Source organism: Solanum lycopersicum, chromosome 2, assembly GCF_036512215.1.
Source record: "Solanum lycopersicum chromosome 2, SLM_r2.1".
Taxonomy (NCBI): Eukaryota; Viridiplantae; Streptophyta; class Magnoliopsida; order Solanales; family Solanaceae; genus Solanum; species Solanum lycopersicum.
In genome coordinates this window covers 51,414,126-51,427,203 of record NC_090801.1, presented here as the reverse complement: position 1 = coordinate 51,427,203, position 13,078 = coordinate 51,414,126, and the positions used below count along the sequence as shown (strand labels likewise).

The 13,078-nt window shown below is 27.0% G+C and overlaps 1 protein-coding gene across 1 annotated transcript; it reads right to left on the bottom strand.

The window, feature by feature from the left end:
• Positions 1 to 1,537: 1,537 nt before the first annotated feature.
• LOC101244837 (uncharacterized) lies at positions 1,538 to 3,108 on the bottom strand. The gene has a single exon (XM_004233914.5). The coding sequence runs from the start codon at positions 2,637 to 2,639 to the stop codon at positions 1,863 to 1,865; it is 777 nt and encodes a 258-aa protein (XP_004233962.1). The 5' UTR covers positions 2,640 to 3,108; the 3' UTR covers positions 1,538 to 1,862.
• Positions 3,109 to 13,078: the final 9,970 nt, after the last annotated feature.

Sequence of the window (13,078 nt, the reverse complement as noted above, 5' to 3'; positions counted from 1 at the left end):
AGTAAGAAAATATTATTTTAAGAGTATTTATATGTTATTTAACAAAGTATTATGAAGATGGATAGGGATAAGATGTGTAGGTTCAGAGGTGGCTCGGGTGGGATGGTCAAGGGGTGAGGGTTAGGTGGATTGAGTCGGCGAGAAAGAGACAATAAACTAAAAATATTACATATGCAACTTGTTTTTTCTAGTTCTATTAGGGAAGTCATTATTATCATTTTCTAAAAAAAACTCGTTTTTCTAGAAAAAAATTCAACTATTCTAATCAATCAAATAAGAAATTGAAGAATATTTTTCTCTATACCAAACACCCGCTAATGTATACAGTAAGGTTATGAACTTAAACTGCCCATATTTTTTAACACATATTATTTAATTCTAATTGTATTAACTGACTTTTAAAAAAAAGTAACTAAATTTTGTTACACTCACGCTTGAAAGAGCCTATAATATGCCAAAATGTATTCATAATAAAATAATTACAATAACTCAATAGACAACTAAATTTATCAACAAAATTTCATCAAGACATTCAAACGATGGCTCTTCATAAAATTCAGTTTAAACTTTGAAATTTCCTTTGTATGTGTTTTTGAGTTCTCATCACCTTGATAAATTAAGCACTTAAATTATATAGTCTCAAAAAACCATACAACTTGACACATGTTTCAATTAAGTACGTATGATTATGATTAAACAAAATAAATATTATATTATGATTTATTAACTTATCCACGTAACAAATTTGAAAAAAACACAAAAACATTTTTAAAAAACTAAAATTTAAATAAAAAATTCCCAATAAAATACTTTATCACGAGTTTAGATATTCAATTAAATCTTGGGTATCTATTGTGCCTGATAAAAATATAAGTTGGGACATGATAGCGTAGAATAGGCATGTGTAAAATCTTGAGTGTCAGTACTGCCCTGCTCTGCTCTGACTAAAGAATTTTTTAAAAAAGAGACAACAGTGGTGACCTCTCTGACATTATGGTTACACAATATTTGGTACAAGTATTTGCAGTTCAAGTTAAAAATAGCTTTTTATTTAAAGATTGTGTTTAAATATGAATTTTTACTTATGTTCTCTGTATAATAGTGGTGATGATGATAATATTTGGTACTGATGTCTAATAATAAAGATGGTGATCGTTTTAATGATAGAAATGGTTGGTGGCGATTGATAGTGTGATGAATAAACTACAATAAATATGATTATTAGCGATATTTAATTTTTAATTATTGTTAAATATGTATTTTTACGGCTCTTTGTATATGTTTCTAAAACCTTTAGCGTCATTGGTTCTAATGACACTTAACTAGTATTGATAAAGATTTTAACACTTTTTATTAATGTCAACATTTAATGCCGTTAAAGATTGTTTTTGTTATAGTGATAATTGATAGCAATCGACGATAGTATGAGAAAAACATACTTTAATTTTTTTAAGATTTAACTTAAAGAAAAAATCGATTCAAATCGAACCAGAGCGGTTGAACTACTGGTATACTTTTTGTCTGTGATAAGAATCAGTAAAGGAGAAAAGCAAATTGAAATCACATATAGTTACATGCATGTGTAAGGCAAACCAAAAGCACAAAAACAAATGAAAAGCATAATGGGACAGGCCCTCTCCTCTCTGCCAACTGATAGCAAATGTTACCTGTTTCTTCTTCTTTTTTTTTTTAAAGCATGTGGCATGGAATGAATTATGCTCCATGCTTTTGGCCCCAGTTATCCTTTTCTTTCACTTTTTTCCCTCTCAAATCTCAATCATGTTAATGGAAAAAAAGTAACTTAATCACACCTTACTAATTTTGGAAACTAATAAAGCAAATGCTACTTATATTATAATTAATCACTTCTTCTTGTTCTTTTCCTTGCTACTTGAAAAGAAAGTGCTTAACCCAAACAAATTTGCTGGAGGAACATTTAGTACTGGACTGAATTTAACTCCATTGTTGTGTGGTGCCTTCTTCAATGGTGGTTTTTGACTGTTTGAACCATTAGAGGACATTGACTTTGATAAGTGTCTTTGTGAATGATGCTTTAAATTATCCTTTGATAATGTTGAATTACGCTTCACACTTGGAGATGAACCAGTTGAATTACTTCGAGATAGAAGCGGCAATGGACATAAAGTTCTTGCATAACCGCTCCCACAACTACTACTTCTTTTGAATCTCCAGAATGATTTGGAATTCGGATTCTGTTTCTCATCTGATGATTCGAGAGTCCCCGTTTTGTTATTTTGGATCGCATGTTCATTACTCGATGTTTTGCCACAATGAAGACTGGTAGTGGTGTTACAGGGAGGCAGAGGATGTGGCGGCGGCGGTGGTGGTAATTGTCGTTGCTCTGTTTTTCTCAGTGGAACAGAGGAAATTCTTCGCTTGATTTCAATCGGCAGAATCTTTCCGTCAAAGAAAAGTTCATCAGCAGAAGAAGATTCTAGATCGAAACTCTCACGAAATACACAAAAATCAAAATCAATGCTGGAGGAAGGTGAAGTTGATCGAATACATTGTTCAACAGGAACAGAGCCTGTTTGTGAAACATCGTGAGAAAAGGAGATCCGAGCTGGACTCATTATGCCCACACTAGACTCGTCAGATGAACAGAGCTCAATCGCCATTGTAAGTGAAACTTTTTAAAGCAATTAAGCTAAACCAAATGAATCAAAATGGTACATAGATCATAGCAACTTGACGACAAGAGAAAGAGAATGTTAAATAGTAGTAGTATTGTTAAAGCAGAGAAAATGATGAATAACCAAAGAAGCGTGAGAAGGAGGCTAAAGAGGAATTAATGGAGACTTGGAGATGAAGATAATACAACATATAGATAGATATACATATGTACGTATGTAAAGTGGAAGAGGGCGGAGCCAGCTTTCTATTTCTTCTTTCGTTGAAAAATATTATTATTCATGTATAATTAAAATAATTTTTTCATATATATATAATACAAATCGAAATCTTATTAAAAATTTTAATTTCGTAACTTAGAGTTAGAATTGGTCGACCAAATTTTGAAGCAACGTGGGTGGGGATGGAACCGTGGAAGGTGGAACTCATATACTTTTAGGAAAAATAAAGATAGGAAAATCAGTTAAATTTCAAGGTTTTGTAAAATTAAATAGCTACCAAAATGTCTTTTAAGTTCTCAATTATCACACTCAATAATTTTGTTGATAATTAGGGTGAATTAAATTGTGATATAAGTGAAAGATATGTTGTTACATGCTCACAATAATTTTCCTTCATTATATACTTATTTATGGTGAATTAGATGGGGAAACTCGTGATATTTTATTTCTCTTTGGAAGAAAAATAGCTTTAAAACATTAAACATAATTAAGAGAATTATATGAGTGATTGTTTATTGTTGAGAATATAATTAATTAATAAAAGTGTGTTCTTTTTAATAAGATTATCATACATTTTAACATGATACCAGAGTAGGTAGAGGTATAAGATTGGATTTCATTACCATCCATATTAAAAATAATTTTCAAATATGAAAAAATGTCGGAGAAAAAACCGTGAGGTCTAATTCAAATATGATTTAGAAAAATATTTTTTAGCCTACCAACACCTTTCAATTCTTTTTAATGACTGATTTAATTTGCATTTAAATCACCATTAATCTCCTTTTTCCAACAACTCCAGCAACTTGCCTATAAAGGAGTTGTCGTTTGTGAATATAAATCCCCTTTTGAGTATACATGTTTACAATAATTTTGTATTTATGTAGTGTCAGTATTACCTTCAAGACAATAACTTGCTATAATATAGCTTCGTACTCTATTTACTATTTTTAATTTTTGTTCAATATCTCTATTATAGTAGCATTTTTCCTAAAATAAAACACATATTTCTTCTTTAATTGCACTTTGTATTTTGCTACATTATAACAATACAATTTTTAGCGGCAATAGATAAACACAATAATAAAGGGTATTAAAGTATTTACCTGCATTAGTTAAATGTCATTAAATATAATGTCGCTAAAATTTTTAAAAATATATACAAAAAATGGTAATTATCACTGTCAATTAATTGGTACTAAAAATAATTTTTGATATGATGCTAACACATCTCTCTTTGACTTTTAGCAACTCAAATAGAGTCTCCTTAAACAAATAAAAATATGGAAGGGATATATGAATGATATCCTCCTTTTGGTTCCCTCCATCTGAAATTAATTGAATATTTTGTTCGTTTAAAATTGAGAGAGAATTTAATAATGAAAAACTAGATTAAAATTGTCTACTATTAGCTTCTTCTTATTTTATTTTTTTTAGCAAATTCTAAGGGGAAAAAGTTTGATATGTCCCTTAATTTTATCATTTAGAGATGATATATATTTTGTTATGATAGTGATTTATATATATCTGTCTGCAACAAATTTTATTGTGGCAGAAAATAAATTACAATCACAAAAAAAATATGAAGAAACATAATTTTATTAATTTAGATTGAGTGTAAAATTCTGTTGATCTCTTGATTCTACTCTCCTATGGTTTATCCATGATTCGAGCACTGGCGAAGCAACGATTTTTAATAAGGGGGTTCAAAATATGAAAAAATAGACATACGAAGTAGCCGGAATGGGTTCGACATCTACTATAGATACCTAAAAAATTGTTTTAACCATATATAAATAATATAACTTTTAGCCAAAGGCGGTTCTGAAGGTGACTCTGTCACTTGATTCGAGGACCGTTAGTGGCGTATTTTTCGAATTAGAATGACTTAGATCTGACCTCTTTATGAATATCCCACGGCTTTTGAGCAATATTTTGAAGGATTGTACATATCCTCGTATAAGAGTTAAAACTAACTTTCACTTTCGTTAATAAAGAGTATTATAAGCTTCTTTTGCAATGATAAAAGTATAGAAGAATCATTTATACGATAATAAAGATATATATAAATTACTTTCTTAACGAAAATATATTGAATAGAAAAATTGAGAAGTATATGTCATGTTTCTCCTTTGGTATACTTGATCTTCCATATGACAAATAAAGAAAAATATTAATTTTTTTTTACAGATAAAGTGCGAAAAACAAGCATTTTGTCTAGTCTTGTCAGTACGGATGCAAAGTTAAACTTGAAAAACAAAACAAAAAATAAAAAATTGAGAAAATAGATTTGATGCCAACTATGTATGTGGGCAAATTAATCTATTTTACCTCGTAGTAACCAAAAAAAAATTAAAACACCTGATTTCTTTTACGTAACTTGAAAATTGATTTTTCAATTGTTGTTTAATTCAAAAAATTTGAAACTACATTCATGCATTACAATTTTTTAATTTAAAAAAAAAGAATGTTAAAAGAAATATTTTAAAATGTTTTTTAAAGAATTTATTTAACTTTAGTCATGTCAAATGAAATGGAATAACAGATGGAAAAATAGGTACTATTAATTTTAAAACGACAAAAATAATGGTGGGTTATTTGGTGCTATATATGCCGTGCAAACCCCACTTATCATTTGTGTTCCACTCATTCACATAGCCAACTGTATATATAGGTTAGCACGTAATCGTACAAGGTGTGAAAAAACCGAGAACGCTTTCTCTCAATAAATTTACTTGATGTCTAATATATTTATTAGAATATATACCGTATTTATAGGCTATAAAACATAATTGTATAGAGTGAAAGAAAATTGAAAAACACTTTTTTTGAATGAATTTACTTGATGTCTGATATATTTATTAAAATATATATAGTATATATAGGCTATAACACTTAATTGTATAGGGTGAAAAAAAATGAGAGCACTTTATTTAAACAGATTTACTTAATATTTGATATATTGATTTGATTAGTATATATATATAGGGAGAAGAAAAACAAAAGAACTTTCTCTGATTAAATTTAATTGATGTTAGATATACGAATTAGAATATATACTTTTATAGGATTTCGTTTACATACATAAACAATACACTAAGTAAGTGTATGGTCAATAGTCTTGAAGATTCAAATTTGAAATTGGTGATTGTGTATAAAAAATTGAACAAAAGTTTAATTTTAATTAAAATTATGACTTCAAATTTTAAAATTTCCAAAAAATAGGATTTCAATTTTTTGAAATGTAAAATTTGACACGTAAGTTTGTATTTTCAAGTATAAAAAAAGACTCATTATTTTAAATTTTACAAAATAATTCATAGTCGACGTTGTCCCTATCGCGTGGAATGATTATAGTTATACTAACTAATAGTTAATTACTACTGTTGTTTGATTTATTTTTGTTGATTAGTGAATCTTTGTAAAATTATGTGTATTTAAAAATTTATAATAACATGTAATTGCAAGTATATGCATGCTATTTACTAATTCGTCGTCTTAGGATAATTTAAGACCTTTTTTCATAAATTTATGATTGCTCATTTGGTAAAATTGTACAAAAAAGATGGGGGAAAATTGATAGTTTTCACAAATTTTCTACCGTTTTAATGTTTACGGGGAAAAAATTATATAATTTAAGAAATCTAACTTATATGTCCAAATAAAATTTTAACTTCAAATCAACTCACTTTCACATCATAATTTGAAATCATGTCCAAATAGGCCGTAAGATTTTGAATATTCATATATCTTAACCTATTAAAACAGGTAACAATTATATATCTTTAGCTATTTATCGAATGCTTAATGGACTATTGGTTATTTGTAGTTATCTCTTTTTAGATGACATGACAATGCACACACTCTTTTACTATTAAGAATCCCCACATCAGAAAAAAGGATGGAATTTGTCTCCATATATCGATTTAGACAATTCTCCTCTTCATAAGCTAGTTTTTGAGGTTGAGTCAGGTCCAAGGTCTATCTTTTCATGGTATTAGAGTAATACTCATCCCAATTTCTTTGTTCATCGATGTGGACCCCATATTATAGTGTTCACGCTCCAGTTTACAAGGTCTGGACGTGTAGATAAGTGTTAAGAATTTCCACATCAAAAAAGGATGAAATTTAATCTCGTTATATGGACTTGGAAAATCCTTCTTTCATAAGCTAACTTTTGAGGTTGGATCAGACCCAAGATCTATCTTTACATTTACGCTGTGAGCTAGTGTTGTAACTCACCTTTTAAACAAAGTAATCTCAAACATTCTACTCCATAGCCTATGGCATATCAAAGGAAACAAAGAAGGGGTCCATGAAAATTGAAATGAAAGATAATGGTTCTAATAAGTTGTGGGCAATAGATACATTGGAATATTGGAATGTATCCTATCCTCTACCTGCCTTTTTTTTTTCTTTTCTTACTTTGTTCAACCACTAGCCATGTGAGCAAATGCTAAAAGGAATAGCAACTCAACCAAAATATATCACTTTCACTCTTTCATTATAATTAACGTGTTGTGTTGTCTCTCTTTTTTCCCATCGTTGGCCATGCCTATCTTATAATAAGGTCTTGTTTGTACTTAGACAACAGCAACGTTAGTGAATTAGACTAGCTAAGAGGTTTATCTATTGCACAAATTGAAACTTACACTAGCTAGCTAGTTTGATTAATGTGCATACAAATTAGGTGTGGATCTATGTCTTAAACACTACTGAAAAAAATGAAATTTTTTATTTGAAAAATATTTAGTGACTATTTTCACGGTATTTTTGATTGATTCAGCAAGAAAAAAAAATATTCAATAGTTATTTTTAAATATTTCAATGGAAATTTTGTACTAGAAATTTTTCTTTGGTTTGTTATTAGGAAAACCTCTATTTCTAGTAATGGAAATTTAAACAACCAGGTGCATGAGTCTACTCAACGATATCATGTTCAAGTTTTTTTACATATACATGAAAAAGCAACAACAAAAATATATGAAGAGTGTGATCTATGTCACAGGGCGTAAGAAAGGTAGAATTGTAAAATTTTATTTTTACTTTGTGATAGCGAATATATTATTTCTAATAGACTCTCGATTCATGTTTAATATATTTAATTAAAAGGATTAATTAGAATTCACCTTTTTCGATACAAATTCTTTAATTGAAAATTTACATATACTTTATATAAGTATGCAACCTCTACTTTTGTTCATTATTAAAATGCATATACTCCAAAATATTTAAAGAATACAAGCATTACGGTATTTTCAGTATATGTTTTATAATTTGGGTCCATTATTTCAAGTTAACACTTAAAATAGAAATTTGAAAAATAAGTTTGAGGAATATTTCCAAAAAAAAAAAAAAAGGGAAAAAGGAGGAGGAGTATTTAAGTTTCTTTTATAAATAAAACTTTCAATTTTTTCTTTCAAGTAATCATTCGTGTCCAAACTCCAAACATAAACTTCCAATTTTCAAATACTTAATTTGTTTTTCAAACTTCAAAAAATCATGTCAAAAATCATGAATTTGTAATTATCTCTGCTCCCAATCATTAATATGGTGCAATTCGTTTTTCCTAATTACATTTTGGAAGCTTTTTTCAAAGATATTGCAAGGGTTTAAAACAAAAAGTCTCTAATATATTTGATCAAAATTATTATTACGATATTGAATTTTATGAAGGATCTTTTACTCCTGCATCATTTAATAATATATTCTAAAGGTATGTAAAATGTTTTTCATAAAGTTTAATATCGTAACAACAAATCCGATCAAAGTTGAAGTATTTTCAAACCATTTTCCCTTTATTTTAAGTTAGTATTTGATCATAGATAAAATATTTTTGGCAAGTTGTTTTTTGATAAAGTTTCACTATGTGTTTATCATAAATTTTTTTAAAAAAATATTTAATTTTTTAAAATAATATAATTTATACCCATAAATTTTAAAAACTATTCAAAAACACACATAAATTTATATTTTCATTTTATAAGCTCCAACCTACTTATTATCAATTATACACAGGTCAGATTAGCTGAGTAGGAGCTACTTATGTTTTCTTTTATTCACAAAGCAGCAATCAATTAGTGTAATGTTAACATTATTTTTAATAAGTTCTATGAAATAATGTCATTACATACTTGACAATGAAATAACTATAAATATATTTCATAAAGTGAGTAACTTCATGGTGCGTTTCTCAAACTTGTCGAGTTGAGATTAATTAATGGTTTGGCTATTTTTAAAAAATTTGAAGTTTGGAGTAAATGTTAAAAATTCTTTTTAAAAAAATAGAATGTAGCATCAAAATAGTTAGTTTTTTTTTTTTTTTTTTGCGAAATGTGTGTTTTTTATTTGTCAAAAACATTTACCAAAAATTAAAAGTTAGATGGCCTTTTGCCCCTTCCCCTAAAAAAATACTTTTATTTTTTTTAATAATTAAATGGATCCTAAATATGTTTAATCTTTAATAAGTGGAGACAGAAAAAGATGGGAGATTAACCAAAGTGGCCCAAAAGAAAGAGAAAAAAAAAAGATGAACTATATGTGTAGATCCAAAGTATATATGTTGATAAAAAGGAGGTGTATGATTCAGAGTTTGTTAGATTATCTTTATTGAATTTATTATTAGCACAAAAACTATATAGTATATGCCTTTTGGCCTGTAAAAGCTCTTTTGTAGTCAGACAGAACAGTAACCACTAACCAATGAAGCCAAATAGTACCATATATATATGCACTCTCCATTCACTTCATCATCTATTGTGCATCTTCCTCATTATGTTCAATATTTTATCTGAAAAATAGTACAATCGTTTACTACTTATCGAGCTTGTATTTTATATTTCTTATTTTAACAATATTACCTGTTGTATAGAAGAACCAAGTCATCAAACAAGAAGTAATTCAATTGCACGCCGTAAACAATATAAAAAAAAAATTATCATGAAAAACTTCCTTGTTCGAGGGTAGAATTAGAGTGAGCAACGATTCAGGGGTTCATTTGAACTCTTTTTATTGAAAAATTATGTTTTTTTATAAATTTTTAAAATTATTTTTTACATATCGATATAGTAGATTGATTTCTTCATAAGATACACATCAGTAGATATTTTGATTCCGTCACTGTTCAAAAAAGTAAAAATTTGTGCTTAAAATCTCCACTAAAGCTCGAGTAATTTTTACATTACAATACTATTATGATATTCTTTTTTTAAAAAGAAAAAAGAAAAAAGACTAACTCTAGCACCTTATACTTTTACTATCGAACCCATTTTTGATCACCTACTACAAAGTTTCCATGAAAACGATCTCTCTTTATATATATATATATATAAATCTGAATGCCTCTAACAACTAGAAGAATATTTATCTGTTTTAGTATTTTTTCAATCATTTTTAAAATTTTAAAATACAAAAAAAGTTACTTAAATATTGAAGATATTCACAATTTAAGTCATTCAATTATAATTACTCCAATGAACATTATTTATCTTTTCATATCCGCATGTTACTATTAATTATACTAACTATAAATACTAAAGCAAATGTCTAACACCGCATAACATTTTGACTTTTTCATTCATAATTTCCTTTCAGGTCTTTTTTTTATTTTGCTTCTTTTCATTTGAAACTCTTTTTTCCAAGAAATTGTTTTTTATTTTAGTATTGTCAGTGTTGTCTCCACAATTTATTATCTTAGTATGTAATTTTCATGCCCGATTTTTATTTGTTTGAACATGGGAGATAGCAATATATATATATTACCTTATTTGTGAAAGGAATTCGCCAGGACCAAGCTTGAAGAATGTCAATCATTAGCAATATAACAAACTTTATCTACATGTATTTTTCTGTTGCAAGCTTGTATATAGTTATAGTATGAATTCAAATATAACAAATCTTATTTTTTGTAAGGATAAATGTCCTATTCTAAATTTAAGGAGTAAAATATTAATTTTACATCAAATTATTATTATTATTATTGTTATTCACAAACAAAATCTCTAATGCTCCCAATGAAGTAACATATTAAAAAAAATATAATTATTTCTTTCATCCCAAAACAAATAATATATGAATAAAAATAAAATCTTAAAGAATATTCTTGAAGCTCCCGACACTTCTATATGACAAAAGAGATTTCTTTAATATAAGAACTCTTTGTGCAGTATGAATCGATTGATTTTTTTTATTTTTTTATTTGTTAAATTTATAAAGACCTAATAGACTTATTATAATGATAGGAGAAATTGATTTTCAAAACATTATTTTGGTGATTCTGAATAAGATAATCAAAAAGGAAATGAGAACTGAATTAATTACCCAAAAAGGATATAATTAGTAAGACGTATTTTATTTTACCTAGGATAGTCATTCTAACAATAATATAATGAGAAAATAAGGAGAAAAATGTTGTATTAGGTTTTATAGTTTTTTTTTTTTTTTTTTTTACAAATATTCAAATTTATTTTAAAATCGAAGTTATGAATGCAGAATTTAATTAAGATAAATTAGATTATAAATTCTTTTGAAATTGAAAAAATATTTGGATAATTAAAATTTTAAAATTAAGTAACTAGGGTTACTTGAGCCACAACAAATAAATCAAAATTATACTTATTGAACAAGGAAGAGGATGGTATTAATATTTGATGCTTTTAGGTTTTAAAATATGTGATCTTCTATGTATTATATAAAACTAAATGTATACAGGGTGATGTAACACATCTCTATAATCACCATTCTTATTTATCTTTTTTTTTTTATATATAATTTTGATCTTTTCTTCGTATTGTTTTGCTTAACTAATTTTTATAAAAAAATCCTAAAGTTACCTACCTACCTTTATTTCTTTTGTGACAATAGAAAATGAATAGACATCCCTTTTAAGACATTCATTGTCAAATGTGGAGTAATTGTTTTGGTAAAAAAGCACAAAAGAAAGGGCAAAACTCCCTATTAAAGTGCCCGTTTGATTATCTTTAGCGAAGTAACATAAAATTTTATAAATGCAAAAATACAAGCTCGTTACATGCCATATATGTATTTAGTTTTCTGTTTCTAAAACCTTTCATTTCTATTGCATTTTCATCTTTTTTGTACTATATATTATATATATGGTGTGTTAAGAATATGTTTCAATTTGTATATATGTTGGTGATTGCAGAATAAATACAGAAGGATTTTCAAATAAGTAAATTTTAAAAAGCAATCATGGATAGTATTACTCTTGCTGAGTTTTGAAGAACTGAGAAATTCAAGTATTTCCATGATGTTTCTATAATTTTTAGATTTTTGCTTTAATTTTATAATTTCCACCTTCGTAAAAAACAAGTATATTGACGATACTCAAATGCGAGTAAGTATGTGTTTAATGAAACTTTATTTTCTATCATGTTTTAATTTTTATGCTTTTTTGAAAAATGTGGTATGACACATTTTTTATTGTGTGTTTTAATGTTAGCTACTACTAAAAATATAGGTTTTTTCCAAGTGTGAATCAATGATGGTATTACAAAACATGATTTTTTATGAACCAGCTCATTAATGAAACAAACATAAAAAACATGATAAAAAAATAAATTTTCATTAAATAACGAGAAGCGTCTAATTTCTTGTGTAAAACTTGGAGATGCAATAGTAATTGCATTATTTCATGGAAGAGAAAAAAAAGAAGCTCACATATATATATCTCCGTTTGGAAGAAAAATAAAAAAAATTTCTATTGAGAGAAAAAAAAAAAGCTCACAAGATAAATGGATCGTGAAGAGGAACAATAAAAAATTCTTGCTAGTGAATTATAAATATATCTATTAATTGTTCTTTCAAAATCTTTAATTTAAAATTTAATAGTCGTTATTTTATTTACTCTCATAATTTTTAATATCATAACCTCTAAAATAATTAATAGGCATAGTCATGACATAATTTGTTATTCATATTATAGTAGAAAGCATTGTAAGATTTAGAGATATGATCACACTAGCCTTTTAAATTGTTATATTTTCGATACTTATTTTATTTATTTTTTAAATTTGAAGGCTATTGAATGGTGATCGCTTGTGAGAATGGATGTTGACAAGAGCTCGAAAGATTGCATGTTTACTTCTTATCATATATTTTTTTATTTTTTTAATGATTAAGATTGTAAGAATTATGCTTTTTTTCATCTTTAAAATTTCTCTTTGTTTTGTATTTTATATTAAAAA